The 22,862-nt window shown below is 32.5% G+C and overlaps 3 protein-coding genes across 3 annotated transcripts; 2 read left to right on the top strand and 1 right to left on the bottom strand.

Moving 5' to 3' along the window:
* Positions 1-8,911: 8,911 nt before the first annotated feature.
* On the top strand, positions 8,912-12,328 carry LOC129899128 (probable protein phosphatase 2C 4). The gene is made up of 4 exons (XM_055973950.1): positions 8,912-10,749; positions 10,853-10,966; positions 11,568-11,832; positions 11,942-12,328. The coding sequence occupies exons 1-4, from the start codon at positions 9,106-9,108 to the stop codon at positions 12,055-12,057; spliced, it is 2,139 nt and encodes a 712-aa protein (XP_055829925.1). The 5' UTR covers positions 8,912-9,105; the 3' UTR covers positions 12,058-12,328.
* Positions 12,329-16,622: 4,294 nt separating this feature from the next.
* LOC129900202 (uncharacterized) lies at positions 16,623-17,249 on the top strand. The gene has a single exon (XM_055975128.1). The coding sequence runs from the start codon at positions 16,623-16,625 to the stop codon at positions 17,247-17,249; it is 627 nt and encodes a 208-aa protein (XP_055831103.1).
* A 2,480-nt stretch (positions 17,250-19,729) lies between these two features.
* On the bottom strand, positions 19,730-22,270 carry LOC129901227 (actin-like). Its single transcript, XM_055976350.1, has 4 exons — positions 22,197-22,270; positions 21,089-21,482; positions 20,220-20,833; positions 19,730-19,979 (listed from the first exon to the last, which is right to left on the bottom strand). The coding sequence occupies exons 1-4, from the start codon at positions 22,254-22,256 to the stop codon at positions 19,914-19,916; spliced, it is 1,134 nt and encodes a 377-aa protein (XP_055832325.1). The 5' UTR covers positions 22,257-22,270; the 3' UTR covers positions 19,730-19,913.
* Positions 22,271-22,862: the final 592 nt, after the last annotated feature.

The following is a 22,862-nucleotide window of genomic DNA, read 5'->3' as shown; positions in this document are numbered from 1 at the left end:
TTTTACACACAAGCTAAAAATTCATATCCAAAATCTCTAATTAAGGCCAAAAGGATCTTATGTATTCCACCATGATGTCTCTCAATGGTAAATCTTGTTGACTGAAATTCTGTGATAGTAGATTAGTAGTTCAACTTCTGCAGGGTATAGATAGATGTGTTGAGCAGCCTTCAATCTCAGCATCAATGTAAAGTCTCACAAAATATAATATAGTCTTGGTCTTAATTATTATATTGTTGAACTTTAATTTATTGCTAGTTTATTTTGAGGGAAGGACTTCATTCAGTTCGTGTAAGAAAAGAAATTGGTCTGGGACAAAACGTGAAATAGAGGATTTGACAAATCTTTATGTTTTTTTAGCAAAGGGTCATATTCAACCAATGACCGATAATTCACTTACTTTCCAAAATAAAATAAAGATAAGAAAAGTAGTACTATTGTGTAGTAAAAAAAAAAATGAAATTTCTAAACTATGATAAATCGTAAGAAAACATTGGCCAAATATTATCATTGTTTGACTCTCAAATGACACTTTATTTTAAAATAATTTACACATTAACATTTAAGAGTGTGTATATGTATTTATTTTTTTATCAGAAGAGAATAGTTCAATAGAATATATATTTATTTGACTATATAGTATGTGTGCTCATTCTATTATATAATTCAAATCGAATTTTTTTATACAAGAACATAATATTAAATATGATTCTATTTCTTGTACGGAAAAAAATCAATATTCATGTGCTATACGATTTTTTTTTCAATTTTACTCTTTATTAGATTTTATATGTACTTATTCGTATATTTTTGTCATTTAATAAACCGCCTCATATTTTCTTAATGTAAATAGAATTTTAGTTTGAAATAAATGAACTTTAGACGCTCAAATAATTATTCGAAAAAAATGTTCAGCTTTATCCCTCAACTTTATCTGAGGTTTAGAATTACTTTCATAGTAGAGGTCTATTAAGGGGTCAAGTGCAAAAATAAGACTTTTTCCTAACGACGGGATAAGTTCAATTCAGATAAAATATTCAATGAATCAATCGTAGTATTTCTACAATTCTATTTACTTTTCACACGACTTATATTAGGGATGACAATGGTGCGGGGGCGGGGTGGGTTGAGATCAATCCGTAAATTTTTTAAATCATTTTGCCCCGCCTCGCATTACAATTTATTTCATTTCTAATCCGTTCCGCATAAATTTTTAAGTTTTTTTCTTTTTCAACTGAGTTGAATATGAAAAATAAAATTCTTAATTTTTTTTTTCATTTTTCGCTAATCAACATCAACAACTAATTAATTATTTCTAGTTAATATTTCAACAATTATTTCTTAATCGCTAATTAACTATTTCTAATTAACATTTCAACAACTAACAATTCATCACTGGACACGTCTAGTTTATTTTATTTTCTTAAAAAAAATTAAAACTAAAGTTAAAGTTTAATATGAAAAGTTTATATTTTTGATTTTTTAGTAATTACAAAGATTTAATTTTCTTTAGGTTATTATTTAGCACCTTAAATCTGCATAAACCCACAACCCGCCCCGCCCCGCCCCGCCTAACTTTAAACTCGTCCCGCCCCGCATAGCTCTAAACCCGCTCCGTACCCTCCCCTCCCCGCCCCATTGCCATCCCTGACTTAAACCTCTTGCTAGCAAATTTGAGCTAGTGACATGTATATTTTTCACACATATTAAAGATTGTTGAACAAATTAAAGTCTTTTATGAATACCTATATGAACAAATAAATAATTCTAAGTGACCAAGAAAATGAAAATGAAAATAATAATAATAATAATAACATATTTAGTGAAATTTCATAAGTGAAATTTGAAAAAAAAAAGAACTTTATTGATATCGTGTGAAGATAAAAAAATCGTTCCCGAATCAGTTGACATAAATACTATATATGAAATTTGAGACAATTAGGAGGAGCATCCATTAATGAAAGGGAAAAGGGAAACAAAAGGGGTGATGAGTGGGGTCATCATCAAAGAGATTGTGGAGAAGGTGCGTTAGGAGGGGGTTCTCCACTTACAATGTTAAATCATTATATCTTTGAACTCTTATTCATTTTATAGTATTATAATGCAAGTGGAAACTTAATTAAGCTTTGTTATTCTTTAATTCGTTAATAAACCTAGGTTCTTCTTCATCATAGGATCTTTTTAATTAATTATGTCATCAACTAACCTTATAATAATATTGTACCTTGTCAACATCCATCTTTTTAACTATGTGAAGTGTTTTAGGTTAAAATTAAATGTATCTTTGCAGTTTAAAAATTATTTTATATAGCACTAGTTGACTTGAAATGTACAAGCCTTTATTATTAATTACTAAACTAATAGCATTAGAGAAATCACATATCAAGAACAATCAATGGCAATTATATGTAGTGCTTTTACTTTAACTTCCTATTTTTATAGCTGGCACTAATCTCTTCCAATCAGAATATCGTAATTTTTTTATCTTAAATAATAATAATATCAAATAATTATCGAGAATCAACATAAATTACAACAACAACAACAACAACAACCCAGTGAAATCCCACAATATGGGGTCTGGGGAGGGTAGAATGTACGCAGACCTTACTCCTACCAAGATAGGACGGCTGTTTCCTGGAGACCCTCGGCTCAGTAAAACCATAAATGCATAAAAATGTTAGATAAGAATAGAAAATTAAAAGCTTTATGAGAAAAACAACAAACAAATAACGAATAGATAACAAATAAATACAAATAAATAAATACAAATAACAAATAACGATTAAATAAATAATGAAAGCGTCACAGGTAAAAAAAAATAAAAAAAAATAAAAATTGAGTAATCAAAGCATAGAAAGCAATAAATAATAACAGAAATAACAGAAATCAGAAGTCAGAAGTCAAAGCGCAAGAGATCGTAATGCACTACTACGCCTATGAATAGAGAAGAATAACGAGACTATGAACTAGCCTTCTACCCTAATGTGGGTCCTCCACACCCTCCTATCTAAGGTCATGTCCTCCGTTAGCTGTAACTGCGCCATGTCCTGTCTAATCACCTCTCCCCAATATTTCTTCGGCCTAAATTAATATAAAATATTTGAGAATCAACATAAATTAATATAAAATATTTGAGATTTCTGTACCTTTAAGCATAGATACTAAGTTCGAACACTTGAGAATAAAAAAATTCAATTAAATTTAATTTTAATTGAACTTTAATACAATAATGAACATCAAAAGAAAATTAAAAAAAAATGATATCGAGAGAGAAGTAATAATTGAGAATTACCTTACGAAGTCATGCCAAAAATTTCTAAAAGACACATGATTAGTCATCCAACATATTAATATTTAATGTTTTTTAAGGAATAAAAGCACTTTGGTCCTTCAGTTATTTGATAAATTATAATTTAAGTCCTTATGATATATGAATTAGAATAGTTAATTTTTAATAATTAAAATGTGTGCCTTTTGACCCGTTTAAATAGGAAATATATTTTATTTGGATTATTTTTCATGAATACATACATTACCCTCAAATATGGAGTAATAGTTTAAATTTATTAATATAACACATGGAAATTAAATGAAGATACTTTTAATAATTCTGGAAGTCTTTAAATATTTACAATAGAAAAATAGAGTACACATTTTAAGTAATAAACTGTTAAATTTTTAAATCAGATTTCATAATAACTAAAATTAGAATTTAACACTAACAGAGTGACTAAAAATACTATGCAACCTTTTTTATTTATTAATGAAGTTGATATGACAAGGAAAATCAAGAAAACAAGGAATATGAACACAACAAAAAGCAAATAGCATTAATTCATGATTAAGAGCATTTAGTAGGTGCAAAGATCATTTTGTTGAAGTCTTATCACAAAGTCAAAGCTTGACCATTTGCTGAGTACTAATCGATGGATAGGAAATTAATGAAAGATTTAATTAACTTGCATTAAAAACAGCTGACTTTTGAATGGCTAAAATTAGATACTTCAACCTCATTTAGGACCCACTCAGAATAATCATGAGGCCATTTAATGTGTATATATCAGTAAAAAATTTTTACAAAAAATACTCTTTTCGTCCGAATTTACATACTTACATGATGTGATTTTTATAGTTATTTTAGATAATTTATCATTTTATAAATTTAAGGTAATTAATTATTTTTTCCTTATCACTTACTCTTAAAAGTAATTATTTTTGAAAATTATAAACACTTTAATTATGAGTAATATTATAATTGTTCAAATATTAATAAAGAATAAAATGATTAAAAATCTCTTCTTATTATAATTGTTCAAATATTAATAAAGAATAAAATGATTAAAAATCTCTTCTAATTAATACTTCATTCTTCCATTTTGGACTTGGCACACCTCTTAAAGAGTAATTGATATAAAAATTTTACTATAATGCCTATTTTAATTGATATTTAGTATTTCTCTATATATAAAATAATAAATAAAAATAAAAAATTATTTTTAATATAAAAGATAAATAAAAATTAATAGAGAAAATACTTTTGTCGTTATTTTTACTCATCAAAGAGAATTACGACGAATATTTTAAAACGAAGTGAATAATATATTTAGTCAAGTCGACAATAAATGTTTTACTGCTAGTAGCCTTTGCCTTTTGCATTTGCATTAGCAACTACTCCACCTTTCAAAAATAAATAAGGACATCGTCTTTATTAAGTTCAACTCTCCCTACATGGGTAAACAATACAAGTAATTATTTTCGAACTTGGATAAAGAATAAGGATGAAGTAGCTGAATGTTTATTTATTTAAAAGATAATCCAATATTCATGAAGTATTTTTATTTACAGACTTAATTAATTTAACTAATCATTATATAGGATTAAAACTAATCATATTTTGCCAAAAGATGTAACTTGCACACATCGATAATAAATTGATCACTTGAGATGGTTTGATCATGTCCCACGTTCATATACAATTATATGTGAAATTATAGTGAGTAAAAATATTAAAAAGGACGAGATGGATCTATAATTACATGGGATAAATTGTTGTTATAAAAGACCTAATATTAATTTTAAAAGAAAAAGCTATTTATAGATGATATGCACTAGTTGAAAATAGGTTTTAGGCTTATTGATTTTGAGCATATTGCTTTTCTACATATGTTGTCGTTGTATCATTTATTTATATATCTGTAAAAGTATAAAAATTATTATTATTATTATTATTATTATTATTATAAATAATTTATATATATTATTCATTTTTATTCTTCAGGTATGATGATGACGCGAAGAGCTTAATTAGGAAATATAATTAGTGAATGTTTATATAATGAATCTTAATTTGCTTGAAATTAAGACAATTTTTCTTTTAACTATAAGAATGTCTTATATCAAAATATTGGATCATTTTTTTAAAAAAAAATGCTAAGCAGCTGGTCAAGTGAGTTAGCCAGCCGTCAACCCCGACATTTGTCTTTTTATATTTTATATTAAAAGCTTTTTATAATTCATTTACCTCTTTGTATTATATAAACCGATGCAACGTCACAAAAAAAAATTGAAAAATTCTAAATTTTCAATTATCAATATTTAATTAAGCTTTATATCGCGTATCATTTATAAATTTTTTCGACATAAAAGATTTTACTTTAAATCATAGTTCAATTGTCTAACGAATTATTATATACATATATTGGCTTGTGAAGATGAGAAAAAAAAGTTTTTTTCTAGAAAAAAAAGTTTTTTTCTTAAAAAAATAATAATAAAAAGAAGAAGGGAGAAATTTATTTATTTTTTTGATTTTTTATTCAGTATTTGAAATTCGTATTGAAATTATAATTAAATTTAAATTGTGCATTGTATGATTCATTTAGATTTCATGTTGTGAAATTTTGTTGGGTTATTATTATTGTTGTATTGTATGATTCATTCAGAATTGACGCTCCCAATAAAATTTATTTTATATATTAATGGCTCGAATTTGAGATCTATGATTAAACGTGAAAGCAATTTTTGCATGGATTTTGATATGGGGAGAAACTTCAGCGGATTGCCACGTGTCAAGACCAAATGGTTTACATCAAACAGGAATACGCAAATACTAACGCTGATCATGGCACATTTTCCCAGACACATTAACTGGGCTGTGATCTTTGACTTTTGAGAGTACATTGCACTCCTTACCTCACTCGCTCTTTTAGGCTGTGAACACTACGAACCCCTCCGCTTGACTATTTTTTTTTCCTTGGGGATTTGAATAAACCGAAAATTAATCTGCTTAAATTCGATTCTTGTAAATATTTTTCAAAATAAAACTTTTTCAACTTAGGATGTGTTAGATAGGGAGCAAAATATTTTTCAGAATTTTTCATGTTCGTTTAGAAAAATACATTCACATTAGTTACGTTCTTCAACCTTTCAACACGTCTCATTTTATTTTGATTCTTGCAGTTCTTATCTTCATCATTCCATATCCTTACCCTCATCCAATATCTCATAATATACGACGTAATTTTGTAAGTGAGATCTAAAGTATGTGTAGGCAGATTTTACTCTAATTTTAAAGGCCGAACACATAAATAAATTCTTGAACTTGATTGATTTTTCCTCTAAGACACCTTAACTATTCTATCTTTCTATTGAACCCATGAACTATACATAATTGGCATCTTTTAAACATTCATTACTGACATTGCATAAAACGTATTATTACATTTGGAGAGCATGTGAAAAGAATTTAAAGGGGCTAACGTGGAATCAATTTTAGGATGCAAGGGGCTGATGTGAAATTCATTAAACGTGTTATCACGTTTAAAGTGCACGTGAAAAGGAAAACTGTTACATCCCAAAATGGATTCCACATCAGACCCTTTAAATTCTTTTCACGGACTTTTCAAACGTGATAAAACATTTTATACAATATTAACAATGAATGTTTAAAAGGTACAAATTATCTATGGTTCAAGAGTTCAATAGGAAAATAACATCGATAAAGTGTCTGATAGAAAAAACCAATCAAGTTAAAGATCTTATATATGTGTTCAGCTAATTTTATAAAATAAAAATAAGAAATATCATACTAACCATTGGTTTAGACTATAAATTTATACTTGGAAAGTTTATATTTGACAATTCCAAACCGAAAATTTGGAAAAATATCACGTGGTCCCCTTTTTCTCTCCTTTTTTGGTTTTGCGTCAAAATTTACTCTTTAGGTCAATTCACGGTTAAAAATGAAAAGCAATAGTATTACTGATCTTGTTCTTTTATTGGAGTTCATGTTCTTTAATTAAAGTATTTTACCCAAACATCGATAAGGAAAACTACAGTGGATGAAAAATTATCAGAAGAAAGGTCACTCTCTTCTCCTAATTTAGCTTAAGCCCATTCGGACAGACTTTGTCATGACATCCAATCATCACACAAGTTGTTATTTAATATGATCTTATTTTTTGAAGGAGAAATTATTAAATGAACCAATAAAGTGCTATCGAGTCAATATCCTTAATTCAAGATCTCTTTGTAACAAAAAGTAGTTAGAATTTTTCGGTCTTAGCCGTGAAGACTATTTGTAGTAATAAGTTTGAGGGTTCAAATCCCATGTTTAACTAATTTGATAATATAGTGATTTATCAATTAATTGACTTTAAAATACTGTTATGCCAAACTGTGTTTGTATTACAAAAATCTCGACACTTTACATAAAGAAAATCAAACCTGTAGCTGAAAGCCAATGGGGTGAGCAGAAGTAGATCTAAGATTTAAACATAGTGATCACACCACTCAAATCTAAATATACTTAATTTAAATAAACTAGTATCCTTTAAATTTCATGTTTTATTTTTTGTTTCAATTTTTTCAAATAACATAATTTCAATATCTTTAATTTAATCTTAATCAACACTCCTTCATACAAATAAAATAACATGTTTAAAATCATTAAATTAATAAATATTTTCGATATGTTATATACAAATTATGGACTTCAACTTTACTACATATTTCTCTCCTTTTTTTTTAATTTAAAAATCCCATCCGGTGATTTCGACTAAATTAAAATTTGTGGTAAAAAGTTCCACATTTATGAGTAAAGCGCTTCCTAAGTTCAAATAACATTATACTTCGTCCATGTCAATTTTTCTTACTTTTTATTTTAATCTGTTTAATTTTTTTTATGATTCTTTAATTTTATTTTTTTGCATGATTTGTTTAAGATTATTAAATTACAAATATTTTGCTATATTTTATGTATTTTTAAGGGAAAAGGGTCACAAATGCCCTTAAATTATTTAAAATGTACAAAAATGTCATTCGTTTATAGTTTGATCCAAAAATGCCCTTATCATCAATACTTTTGTTCAGAAATGCCTTTATTATTATTTAATGGGTCAAAAATGCCCCTATTATTAAAAAATGAGTCAAAAATATCCTTTTTCGAATAAATATTTTTTTTAAAATTATTGATAGTAAGGATATTTTGTTGACAAACTATAAACAAAAGATATTTTTGTTCAATTCAATTAATTTAAAGACATTTTGACCCTTTTTTCCTATTTTTAATTTAGCATTATAATTTTATTTTTTTTATTTGTGCTTAATTAAGTAAGACAGGTAAATTAAAATAAACTAGAGAGCGACCAGAGCGAGTAACGTGCTACACGAAGTACTGAATTTGGGTGTAAGTACTGAATTTGGGTGTAATGGAATAAGGTGACGTTTGGGTCTAAGGTCTAGAGTTTGACGTCAACGCCTCTCACACACTAAAGGCCGAAAGTAATTTGAAAAAAATGACATTCTATTGTTTAGAATAACCAAACAAATGACCAAACTCCAAAAGTTGTTACTCTACTATACTCTCGCTACTTTTATTACTATTAATACTACTTATATTCCAAACAAACACACCCCACCCAAAAGTCAACTCCATCTCTCTCTCTCTCTACTTCACCTCCTCCTCCTCCTCCTCCTCCTCTTCTTCTTATTCTCATTTCTCCCATTTTCCTCTCCACTATGCAATGAATCTTTAACCTTTTTGAAGGTTTCTAAAGTAAAAGCCTTTAAATTATTTCGATTTTCTGAGTTTTTTGTTTTGTTTCCATGGGAAACGGCGTAGGAAAGCTCAGTGTTTGTTTCAGCAGCGGCGGCTCTGTGGAGGGTCGTCGCAGGAAAGATTTCCCTCTCATGATTTCCGACCCGCTTGAAGATTTGGGTCATTCTTTTTGTTATGTTCGACCCGATCAGGCCCGGATTTCATCCTCCAAGGTTCACTCAGAGGAGACCACCACTTTCCGGTCAATCTCCGGTGCCTCTGTTAGCGCCAACACTTCTACGCCGCTCTCCACGGCGTTTGTCGATCTTTATTCTTACGATATCATCGATCGATCTTCGGCTTTTGAGGGTTCCACTTCTTTTGCTTCAATACCCCTTCAACCTATTCCCAGAAACTCTTCAATCCACTCCGGCCCGATTTTCACGTCGGGCCTTGTTCCGGCTTCTGGCCCGATAGAGCGCGGCTTCATGTCCGGCCCGATTGAGAGGGGATTTCAATCGGGCCCGCTTGATCGTGGTCTTTATTCGGGCCCTCTCGAAAGGGGCTGTTCTGATCAGTTCCAGAGAAGCTATTCACATGGTTTTGCCCTTCGATCCAGATCAAGAAAAGGGTCATTCTTTCGGGTCCTTCAAAGAGCTATATCAAAGACCTTATCAAGAGGTCAAAATTCTATTGTTGCGCCGATTAAAGGATCAATTTCAGTAAAAGAAAGTGATTGGGTTGTGGGTTCTGAAAAACAGAACGAATTGACTATAAGCAGTGTGAATTTCAGCAGTGAGTGCAGTTTGGATGATGATGACACTTTAGATAATCAGAATCTTCAGTGGGCTCAAGGGAAAGCCGGTGAAGATCGTGTTCATGTTGTAGTTTCTGAAGAACATGGTTGGGTTTTTGTCGGGATTTACGATGGATTCAATGGTCCTGATGGACCTGATTTCTTGGTATCCAATTTGTACTCAGCTGTTCACAAAGAGCTCAAAGGATTGTTATGGGATGACAAATTAGATAATAATTCCTCTGTCCCAATCCCATCTACGAGTTTGGTGGTGGAAGAATCTAATCAGACTCTTGACGATGAATTCTCGAGGGATAGGAGTAAAGATAGTTGTTCAAGATGTGTTGAGCAAGAGAATTATCCTTCAGCAAGGGAGGATCTTTCATTCGATTCGCGGTTAAAGAAAAAGAGGGGGAAGGGTTCAAAGAACAGGTACAGAGGAGTATCAAAGAAATGGGAAGAGAATCAGAGGAGATGGCGGTGCGAATGGGACAGGGAAAGATTAGAACTTGACAGGAGATTGAAGGAGCAGCTGAATGGAAACGGTTCAAATGGATCAGGATCAGTTAATCATGCAGATGTATTGAAAGCACTTTCTCAAGCATTGAAGAAAACAGAGGAGGCATATTTGGATCTAGCTGATAGGATGAATATGGAGAATCCTGAATTGGCTTTGATGGGTTCTTGTGTTCTTGTCATGTTAATGAAAGGAGAGGATGTTTATGTGATGAATGTGGGCGATAGTCGAGCCGTGTTAGCTCAGAAGAAAGAGCCTAATCTCTGGAGCCAAGATTTAGAAAGGATCAATGAAGAAACGTTGAAAGATCTTGAGCTTTTCGATGGTGATGAGTCGAATTGTGTACCTGATTTAACTGCTTTTCAGCTTAGTACAGATCATAGCACCTCTGTGGAAGAGGTATGACAATCTTGAGTTTCTGATTTTAGATGTCTTTTACGCTAATAAAGTATTTTTTTTTTAAACTTGATTTAATTTGTTAACTTGATTTGTTGTGTTTCAGGAAGTTCAAAGAATAAAAAGTGAACATCCAGATGATGCATGTGCCCTGATGAATGACCGCGTTAAAGGTTCATTGAAGGTTACTAGGGCTTTTGGTGCTGGTTTCCTCAAACAGGTACTGTTGGAATATTTGCTTTTTTAGCATGTTTACAAGTCAACCCTTGAGAATATTGTAGGGGAAAAATATTCAAGTCCTTTTGATTCCCTTTGTGCTTGTGAAAGAATTCTTGCTTTATTCACTTCATATGGATTGTTATATATCTTGTTGAGAGCAAAGTTTATGCTTTTTTTCATACACCTTTTCAACACATGGCAAAAGCTACTTTCTCTCTAAGTTGAAAGGCATATTCGACCAGAATGCTACTTGTGTTGTTCCTGTGATAAACATATTGCATTTGACAATTCTTGCAAAAGGTTTATTTGGCATCTAAAATTTCAATGCTCTTTACTTTCAAGGATCTTTTGGAAGTTAACTATCAAATATTATGGCACCTCTTATTCGTATTAATACAGTTTCACGAACCTAAATGTACGAAAGACTAGCGTCTTGTTTCCAACTGGCTTATTGTTTGTCAAACACCATTTTCATGGCTAAATGAGGCGTGTAATTGCTGAATCGATAACTATATGCTCTGTTTTTGATACCTTGTCTTTCTTTTCTTTACTTAAAAATACTCGAATCCATAATTAACTTTCAACTCTTCACTCTCCTGCAGCCTAAATGGAACAATGCACTTCTTGAGATGTTCAGAATTGATTATATAGGAACTTCCCCCTACATCAGTTGTCTTCCATCTCTCTATCATCACAGGTTAGGGCCAAGAGACAGGTTTTTGATACTATCGTCGGATGGGCTCTATCAGTACTTCACAAACGAAGAAGCTGTATTAGAAGTCGAACATTTCATCTCATGGTCACCAGAAGGAGATCCAGCACAACATCTCATCGAGAAAGTATTGTTTCGTGCTGCAAAAAAAGCAGGTAATTAATTGCTTTTACTCATGCCAAATGCTTGAATTGGTTTCTAGGGGGGGAAAGATGTAATTTTTAGGCGAACTAATCTGAAATATGTGATTGTGTTTTATTTCAGGTATGGAGTTTCATGAGTTGCTTGAAATTCCACAAGGGGACCGACGCCGATACCATGATGATGTTTCAATAATAGTTATTTCTTTGGAGGGGAGAATATGGAGATCCAGTGCATAAGTAGGAAGAAAAAAAAGAGTTAATAGACCTATTCAAAAAAAAAAATGAAAATCAAACATCCAATTTTTGTTCTTTCCTAAGTCACCATTTTGTAAATAGCAGATAAGCCCTGGAACCAGAGTTGTTACTTAGTTGTAAATGTATTGTGGGTGGTGATGGGATTGTAAAGGTGTTAGATCAACTCCTTATCAGTTCATAAGCTGTCATATAAAGTGTAATTTTCTTTAATAAATGACATCTCTAAGAAGAAACTCTGTTCAAGAAAAGGAAAGTTGCAGCAGCATGTGTCAAACTTCTAAATTTTATTTCATTTTCCATAACTCATGAATGTGCTCTAAAACTTCTTTGATTTACTCAAATCAAATGATGGGGCAGAGGCAGGGAAGCGCAAGGGGTTTATTCCGGAAATGCATATGCTTGACATCGATTTTTTATTTATTTATCGAGATTATTACTTTATTGATAAATGCCTAAAATATTTATTTATCGATAAATAAATATTTATTATTTTAGAGAATATTTTGCAATATGTGCCGTAAGAAAGAAAAAATAATATTTGAATTAAGAATTTCAAAAGTTTAAATCTAGGAAACTAAAAAGTGTGGTCTTTGCATATTTATTATTTAAATTTAGGAAAGTTAAATGAATATTGTGAAGTTTATTGTTTCTAATTGTATTCATGTATAAAGAATATGAAGAGATTTTATGTTAACTATAAAAGGAAAAAGCTAGATGTTTAAAAATCATAATCCAAGTATAATATCTTCTCATCATTTGAAAAACGTACAAAAATCATCCTTAACCAATAAAATAAGAAACACAATATCTGAGCATAAAAAAGAAAATTCAACTATTAGTTAAAAAGATTTGCAAACATGTGTGAAACAAAAGTTTGATTTGACTATTAGTCAATCAATAATATCGCACACTCTCAAAAGATCGGCAGAGTATTTGTCAAATGAGATGAAAAATAGTTAAGGATGAGATTAATTTTGATTTTGGTGGGAAGAAAAAACAATCAACTATAGAATCATATTTTAAAAAGAAATAGTTATTGGTCTAGTATTATTAACTTATTAAATATATATAAATTCTTGATGTATTGTAGTAATTATTATTTTCTATTTTTTTCTAGGACTTTAATACTTTATTTTTAATTATCATCTAACGTATTTAGCGAGAATATTACTTTAATATAACTGGTCCAAATCAAGACCGGAGAAAAATATTTATTTAGCGAGATTATTATTTTATCGAGATTTTACATGAGTTTTTTTTTTCATAATATAGACATATTGAATACTTGAATCCTACTTTGTTATGTTTTGATTCCCTTAACGAAAATTCTGCTTGTTTATGAAAAGAAGCGAGAATTCGAGGTCTTTTTCTAATGCTTGGGTGTTCAACTTTTGACTAATGTAAGGCGTGTTGTATGTGAAGTGAATTCTGTTCAAGCATATATTTTTGGCAAGAGTATTATTTTTTCTTACATTTTCATTTAAAATGATTTGGTGCAATTAAGTCAGCACCTAAAGTAAGTCAAATCAATTAATTTTTCTTACTCTTAACGGACGCGTCATGCAATCAATTTCTTATCTGCTTTTTTGTTCTCATGTTTTCGTCTTTATGATTTTTTTTCCCCATTCTTACGTGTATCAAACTATATGTTCTTTCATATTTAAGGTTCCTACGAATATACTCCATCAAGTCCATATTGACTAAATTTATGAGGCAAACACATATTCATGAAGAAAATAAATTTATGTGCCAATATTTAACGACATATTTTATGGTTTTAACTTTGAATAATTTTTAGTTCTTTAAGCAACAATAATGTGTTCTAATAGTTTTTCTATTGTTTCAGACAGGAAATAAGCAAAATCAAAAAAGAAAGCAAAATGAAGCTAAGTGCTGCTAAATGAGTGCTTTAACGGCCATCCCGACAAACATGTGACGAGCCATCTGACAAACCGTCACACTTGCAGAAATATAATGACTCTCTAAAGTTTAGCTTACGGCGAAGACGACGGACCGTCAGACCTAGCGTCACACCTGAAGAGTCATGTTCACTTTCTGAAGTTCATGCGACGATGGAGGTGACGGCCTGTCAGGAGTGTCGTTACATAGTTCTAAACTACTCTTTTAAAATTAGACTACAGTTAAGGCGACGGACCTATGACAGACCATCAAAAGTAACGTTAGGCGAACATCGGAAATTCAGCTCTCTTATTTTAAATTTCAATTTTTTGGGGATTATAAATAGTATTTTTAAGGGTTTATTTTATTATCTCGTTTTAGCGAAAGAACACAGTATGCTTGAACGAGTTTGAACGAGAGTTTTCATTAATTTCTTGAAATCAAAGTGGTTGATTGCTTCTACTTTTATATGTAATTTCTTATTGAAAGAATGCAGAGTGCTGTGCTTGTATATCTTATTAGCTCTTTCATATTCATTGACTTCTAACATTAGAATTCGCCTTAAGTTTAACTTGTTTAAGTAAAAAAGGCTAAAACTTGGAAAAAGACTTAATAACAAGAATTTGAGAATTTGGACTCGTCTAATGGTTAATGTTGTAGCAAGATTAACCAACTTGGGTAAATTATCTGTTGAAATGATTGGGACACTTTTAGTTCGACAGAAGAAAGTGATGTGCATTTAATTTGGTTGAGAAACAATTATATGTAACATTGGTTTGATAAACCGATCTACTAACAACTCAAGATGAAAATATGTATTAACCCGAAAATAGTCAAACGGTCTTGGTGAATACAATCCTGGTTAATTCTTTCTATTAATTCTCAATTAAGCGATATTGTTGATTGTTACTTTTTACAAATTGGTTTTAAAACTAAATCCCAAAATTTCTCATATTTCTCATTTTGTTTTGAAAATAAGTAGCTAACAGTAAATAACAGCATACAACTTATTTCTCGCCTTATTTTCCGTGGGATTCGACCCCAACCTGGTTGGTTCTATATTTGACAGCAACCGCTTTATACTTCTTTAAGGAGGTGTAATTTGATTGTATTGGAGAGAAATCGAGCTCTCCCTAACAAGGTGAAAGTTCAGGTAGCCAATTAACTGAGCTACTAAGATTCTTCTTTAGCTACCTACTAACCTTCTACATATAAGAAAAATCATTTAACATTTTTTTTCTCTATTAGAATTTAAACCCTGATCTCCAAAGTTTATACCCGTTAGGTATGTATTTATGACTTCCTGAGCATGTATAACCACCAAGCCTGCTGCATGAAGCAGGAGTGGCAAAAATTTAAGTCAGAGCTATGCTGGGTTATGAAATCATCCCTTATTGCTAACTGCTAACCAATCTTTTAAATTTGGGTAGTAAATGCAAATAGTTGAGTAGTAGAAGAAGAAGTTAGGAATATCAAATTCGTAAAACAATAAATAAGAAAACCTGTCATTTTGTCATAAATTTTGGGGCCAACATTTCAGGTATTTGCTAACTTGAAATTTATGACACAAGTTAATTTTCAAAATTTAGTTCTTCACATTAAATAAATTCAACTGAAATCCCCTTTGATTTTTTTTGGGGGAACTTATGGCAGATAATGTTTTTTTTTGAAATCCTCTAGTCAACATTTGTCTAAAGAAAATAACAATTCAGAAATACTGGAAGCATATGTAGATAACGATTAATTTAATTCTAGCAATTGTAGGAACCACTTTTAAAAAAAAAGAAATGGTCAAAATGATTATTGAATTATAAAAACTATCTCCAAATTCACAGAATCATGAAGCTGGGCACAATTGATTAAAAAAAAAACGTTGTACGTGGACGATAATAAGTATGTGCATAATTTATTGCATTAGTCGTCTCTTTAAAAAAAAAAATGGAATTGGACGATTAAAGGATAATTATATGCTGTGTGTTTGGTATGTGGGGATATGTTTCTAAAAAGTGTATTCTTAGAAAATGGTTTATATTTGAAAAATATTTTTGACAACGGATTTTAGCTAAAAGCTTGAGAATTAATCTAAATAATCATCTACCCAATTGCTTAATCTAAACATAATCGGCGGTTATATACGTATAAAATTTATATATAATACGTGTGTTATATTATTGTTTTCGTCTTGTTCATTATTATATGCAACTCTTAGTTATTGTCTTTACCTAATTGTTGATTGGATAGTATCTTTCATCTCTTGTACTGGTCCTTGCTTTATTTGGATTTACTAGTGTGTTATAGACTCTTTGCTTGATTTAGAATTTGAGTAGAATCTTTGTCTCGTACTTGTTGTATAGATCTACTTTTGTCTAGTGGCTTTGAGTAATGATGGTGGACTAGGGTCTTGTCTTCGGTTGAGAACGGGGTCGAGGGGGAGTAATGGTAAGCGGGTCATAGAGTATGTGAAACTAAAAATAGGGTCATGGAATATAAGGTCACTGATAGGAAAGTCTACACAGCTAGTGAAGATTCTCAAGAAGAGGAGGATTAATATAACTTGTGTCCAGGAGACCAGATGGGTATGTACCAAGGCTCGAGATGTGGATGGGTTTAAGTTATGATACTCAGGAGGCTCGAGAGATAGAAATGGAATGGGTGTTTTAGTAGACGGAGACCTTAGAGAGCAAGTGGTGGAGGTTAGGAGGATCAATGATACGATGATGACAATTAAGCTAGTCATTGGCGGGTTGAATGTGAATATTATCAGTGCTTATGCTCCCCACGTGGGTCTGAACAAGGAAGTCAAAAAACTCTTTTGGGAGGAGTTGGATGAGGCAGTGAAAGGTATACCGAACTCTAAGAAGATTTTAATTGGTGGGGATTTTAATGGCCATATCAGGGCAACTCCTAGTGACTTTGATGATGTACATGAAGGCTTTAGTCTTGGGGAGAAAAATGGAGGCAGAGCTTCGCTTTGGGATTTTTCTAGAGCTTTTGAGTTGGTGGTAGCTAACTCGTGCTTTTCGAACCACTTGATTACCTTTAGTAGCACGGTAGCCAAGACGCAGTTAGATTACTTACTCCTCAGGAAGGGTGACAAAGGCCTTTGTAAAGATTGCAAAGTCATTCCGAGTGGGAATCTTACTACCCAACACAAGCTTTTGGTTATGGACTTGGAGAATAAGTGGGATAGGAGAAAGAAGACCTTATATGACCGATCGAGGATTAGGTGGGGTGGTTTGACCGCAGTCCTTGCTCGCGAGATGGGGAGAAGTTGATTGGTACGGGGACCTGAACTAGTAGTGGGGATCTGAGCAACATGTGGGATATGATAGCTAAGTGCATTAGGAAAGCAGCTACAGAGGTGCTAGTGATATCGAGGGGAAAGTTCAGTGGTCATCAAGGAGATTGGTGGTGGAATGGAGAAGTCTAAAGCAAAGTAAAAGCAAAGAAGGTTGCTTATACTAAGTTAGTGGAGTGCGTGGACGAGAAAGAGAAACAGATGTTTAAGGAGGTATCTAAGACGACGAAGATAAAAGCTAAGGTAGCGATCACGAATGCTAAGACGAATATTGATGGAGAAGTATAGGGAAAAGAAGAGGGATCTTCATATGGTGTCCATTGACCTTGAAAAGGCGTATGACAAAATCCCGAGGGACGTTCTCTGGAGGTGTTTGGAGGCTAAGGGTGTCCCGATGGTGTATATTAGGGCGATAAAGGACATGTACGATTGAGCTAAGACTCGGGTGCGAATGGTGAGAGGAGACTTGGAAAACTTTCCAGTAGAGATGGGGCTACACCAGGGATCAGTCCTTAGTCCTTTCCTATTTGCCTCAGTGATGGATGAGTTGACGCGATCTATTTAGGAGGAGATTCCTTGGTGTATGTTATTTGCAGACGGTATAGTATTGGTTGATAAGACGCGGGACAAAGTTAATGCTAGGTTGGAGGTTTAGAGACAGACTCTGGAATCCAAAGGATTTAGGTCGAGTAGAACCAAAACAGAGTATTTGGAGTGCAAATTCGGTGGTGTGGTAGATGAAGTAGACGCATAAGTGAGGCTTGCCACACATCCTATTCCCAAGATAGAAAACTTTAAGTATCTTGGGTCCGTAATCCAGGGTAGTAGGGACTTCAATAGTGATATCACACACCGCATTAGGGTAGCATCGACGGAATGCTGGCCAGTCAAGAACTCTCATATTCGGAAGATTAATATTACAGAGATGAGGAAGTTGAGATGGATATGTGGTCATATTAGGAGCGACAGAATTAAGAATGAGGTTATTCGAGAGAAGGTAGGAGTGACCCCTATGGTAAACAAGATGAGGGAAGCGAGACTGAGATGGTTTGGACATATGCGAAGGAGGTGCGTTGACGCTCCAGTGAGCAGGTGCAGGAGGATAGTTATAGGGGGAATCGGAGGGGTAGAGGTACGCCGAATAAGTATTGGGGAGAAGTGATTAAACAAGATTTGACACAACTCCATATTACCGAGTACTTGACCCTATATAGGAAGGAGTGAAGGACACGTATTAGGGTAGAAGGTTAGTAGGGGGAGGGAATTAGTAGAGGATCAGCGTTTTGTGTGTGTAGTGCGTCTTATTATCACTTTTTTTGTTGTGAGTTGTTTCTTCATTATAGACTTTCCTATTAATTGCAATGTTGTATTTATTGTTTATTATTCTGTTACTTGGGTTTGAGTCACTTGAGCCGAGGGTCTTTCATAAACAACCTCTTTACCTTCTCGAGGTAGTGGTAAGGTCAGCGTACACTCTACCCTCTACAGGCCCACTTAGTGGAATTCCACTGGGTGGTTGTTGTTGTTTATGTGTGTTATCATATTTAAAGAGAGTTTGGATCAAAGGTGTAGAAGCCTAATTCGGTATTAGGCCTAATATTTGGGCATTGCAAATACATTATAGAAAAAATTACGCGAATTGGCAAATATTACTAGTATATTATTTAAAATAGCAATAGTTTCACATAATTATGAATCGTGACTACATTTTAATGAAATTGCTATTATACAAATATGGTTCTCATATACAAATTGAAGGAAATTTAGGAGCTCATAGAAAAATCTCTAAAGTACATTTGTATTTTCTTTTGTATTTGTATATTTCGGGGCTCATATACAAATTTGTGGGGGCTCGTACACAAATCTCTTAAGGTTTGTATTTGTAATACAAAGCGAATTCAGGGACTCATATACCAATCTCTAAAGCAAAATTTGTATTTGTATATACAATCTCTTTAAAAGTCCAATTTGTATAATGTAGCGAGATATATACAAACGGAAAAACCAATTTATATAATGCAACCAGATATACAATGAAAATTGACATAGCAACTGGAACTATAGTTATGAAACGTAATTAGGCAAACTATAGTTAAGGAACCTAGTTATGTTTCAAATCTTTGCTATTTTTGAAAGTTCCTATTGATCATGGAACAAATAGAGTAGCTAAAGTTATACAAGCTATGACTTCAATCAGCGGCGGATGTGGCATGTCGATACGGATTCATTTGAATTCACTACTTTTGATATTGATCATAAATTTATATGTAAAAATTCACAAAAATTATAACAAATAGTAGATATGAATCCATAACTTGGAAAATCTTAGTATCTCAATTGATTGGCTCTCCTTATTGGTCTCCTCTCCTATTTCCCTTTCCCAATCCCCAATTAAAGAAAAAAAAACTTATCACAAGTAGGAAACTATAATTGCCTATAAATTTGAGCAAGATTGTTGGTGTGGTAAAATGGAACAGGATGTCATATCTATATTTCTGCACGTAATATACAGATATCATCAGAAGCATTTAGAGTTACAATTAAAGGGCAAAGGTTCACAACATGAAAATCTGTATATTCTGGAAAAATTCTTTGCCTTGGTTATAGTAACAAAGTAACTTATAGTTACATGTCTATACAATTAGAAGCATTTCCTGTGGACGATGGAAGGACCAGATTCATCGTACTCTGCCTTTGCAATCCACATCTGCATTTCAAAGTGAAAACAAATAAATGTATAGCGAGCGCTTCATCAGGAAAATGAACATAAAGAAACAGTTTCACAAGAAAATAATATACTGTTAGAACATGTAGCAGTCCTGTTCTTTTAGCCAAAGTTGACATACTTTAGGAACTATATGGCAAAAGATGTTAAAAACAAGCAAACTATATGTACTGATGACAATAAACATTATTGAATTATGCCAATTTCGAAGTTTTTACTAACCTGTTGGAAGGTACTTAGAGAAGCCAAAATAGAGCCTCCAATCCAAACACTATACTTCCTTTCAGGTGGAGCAACAACCTTAATTTTCATGCTGCTTGGAGCCAACGCAGTAATTTCCTTGCTCATTCTATCAGCAATTCCAGTGAACATAGTCGAACCGCCACTAAGTACAATGTTTCCATAAAGATCCTTCCTGATATCCACATCACACTTCATGATCGAATTGTATGTCGTTTCATGAATGCCAGCAGCTTCCATTCCAATCATTGAAGGCTGGAAAAGTACTTCTGGGCATCGGAAACGCTCAGCACCAATTGTAATAACCTGACCATCAGGCAACTCATAGCTCTTCTCAACAGAAGAACTAGTCTTTGATGTATCCAACTCTTGCTCAAAATCAAGAGCAATGTATGAGAGTTTTTCCTTTACATCCCTCACAATTTCCCTTTCTGCTGAAGTGGTGAATGAGTAACCACGCTCCGTTAAGATTTTCATTAAGTGATCAGTAAGGTCACGACCAGCCAAATCAAGACGTAAAATAGCATGTGGTAGAGCATATCCCTCATAGATTGGGACAGTGTGACTGACACCATCACCAGAGTCCAGGACAATACCTACATATGAAATTCAATGTTATAGCAGAATCGCCATATAGAGGAAGGATAAGAAGTGAATCCATTTTTTGACATAGAACTCGGTCCTCCATTCTTTCTTAGAACAGTTAAGTTGTGCAAAATGAAATTTCATCTTATCTTGTTTACTTTCTTCGTGCCAAGTGAAAAATTAGAATGGAATGCAACAACTGCACTTCAATCTCAATCACCAAATACAGAGGACTAAAAATGATGAAAATACGAGAAATTGTTCACCTGTTGTACGACCACTAGCATAAAGGGATAGAACAGCTTGAATGGCAACATACATAGCCGGAGTATTGAATGTCTCGAACATGATTTGTGTCATCTTCTCACGATTAGCCTTCGGGTTAAGAGGTGCTTCAGTGAGCAATACAGGGTGTTCCTCTGGTGCCACACGAAGCTCGTTATAAAAAGTATGATGCCAAATTTTCTCCATATCGTCCCAGTTGCTAACAATACCATGCTCTATTGGGTATTTCAATGTGAGAATACCACGTTTGGATTGAGCTTCATCACCTACATATGCATCTTTTTGCCCCATTCCTACCATTACTCCTGTATGACGGGGGCGACCAACAATGCTAGGAAATACTGCTCTTGGAGCATCATCTCCAGCAAATCCTGCCTATAAATGACAATTACACCAATCAAAAGAAGAACATATAATTGGTAAATCAATGGCATTTTATCTATTGAAGGGGAACGTTGGTGCAATGGTAAGAATTGTCACTATGTGATCACATATTTAAGTCGTGGTATTAGGGTCTTGTAGAAATACAAAATAAGGTAGTATACAATAAAATCAAAGGTGATTTGCGCCAATAGGTTCTTTCATGCCTGAGATAATATCTCAGATTACAAAATTACATTTGTGGCAAAAAATCTCCAGAAATTGTTTTGATGGATTGCCATAAAATTCGTTAGATTGTGTTATCACAAATAGTGATGAATGCCAGAAATTGGCAACCAAACTTTGGTGATTTTAGCGGATTGCCATAAATTCATTAGGTTGCCTTGTCATATATCATGACGATCATCAGAAATTGGCCACCAAATTCTACTAATTCTGGCTAGTCATCGTAAATTTGTCAGGTAGAAATTTCAGCAACACGTTAATGTTGAAATGACCAATAAACAAATGGGTGTCGTTCCAGAGGATACCCAACGTAAATTCGTGTTAAGTCAATAAGATTTAGTACTTCTCCCAATTTCATATATAGCGAAAGTTTAGTGCTCCGAGCTATCTCTTTAATGATATTATATCAATTTGAATTACTTAGTAGAATTAAATTGTAATAAATGTTTGGAAAATTTAGAAATGTGTTTAAGTATTTCGTACCTTAACCATTCCAGTCCCATTATCACAGACAAGTGGCTGAATATCCTCACCATCTGCCATTTTTTTTAAAAATAAAATACCTATCAACAAAATTGAAATCCTAAAATCAGAAACTGAACAAAATTAAAACATAAAGACAATGAGATGAAGAATGGAAAAGAGAGAATTACTTTAATTTTTTTTTTGGGTGGGGGAGGTCCTGGAATAGTAGGCTAGAATTTCAATAAACAGAAGAAGAAAAAGGAAAAAAACTGAGGAAGAATAGGGAGCTAAAACTGAAACTTTTAAAGCAAAAATTGGTTATAATTGCAAAATCATTGGTTGAAATTAACCGCATTTTTTGCTGTCTAGGATCTTGCCTATCCTCTAGTTTTCCTCTGACTAATCCGGCCTCATACATTCATAACTGCTAACTTATAATAATTAATTTTTTCATTAACTTATAATAATTTAATAAAAATATACATTACAGGGTGAATTTAACTTGTATATACTCAACCTGTAATTATTTTTTTAACAATATGAAATTACTTCTATAAAAGATAAACTATATAAAACGTTATATATGACTACGCTAGTGAACAACGAGATCACAAAATACTTAAATGACCCAATGTCCTATCAATATCTGAGAGTCAGAAATTAAGATCTTTTGATCACTATCGT

Source organism: Solanum dulcamara, chromosome 8 (assembly GCF_947179165.1).
Source record: "Solanum dulcamara chromosome 8, daSolDulc1.2, whole genome shotgun sequence".
In the NCBI taxonomy this organism is placed as follows: domain Eukaryota; kingdom Viridiplantae; phylum Streptophyta; class Magnoliopsida; order Solanales; family Solanaceae; genus Solanum; species Solanum dulcamara.
This window is presented reverse-complemented; position numbering and strand designations above follow the sequence as displayed.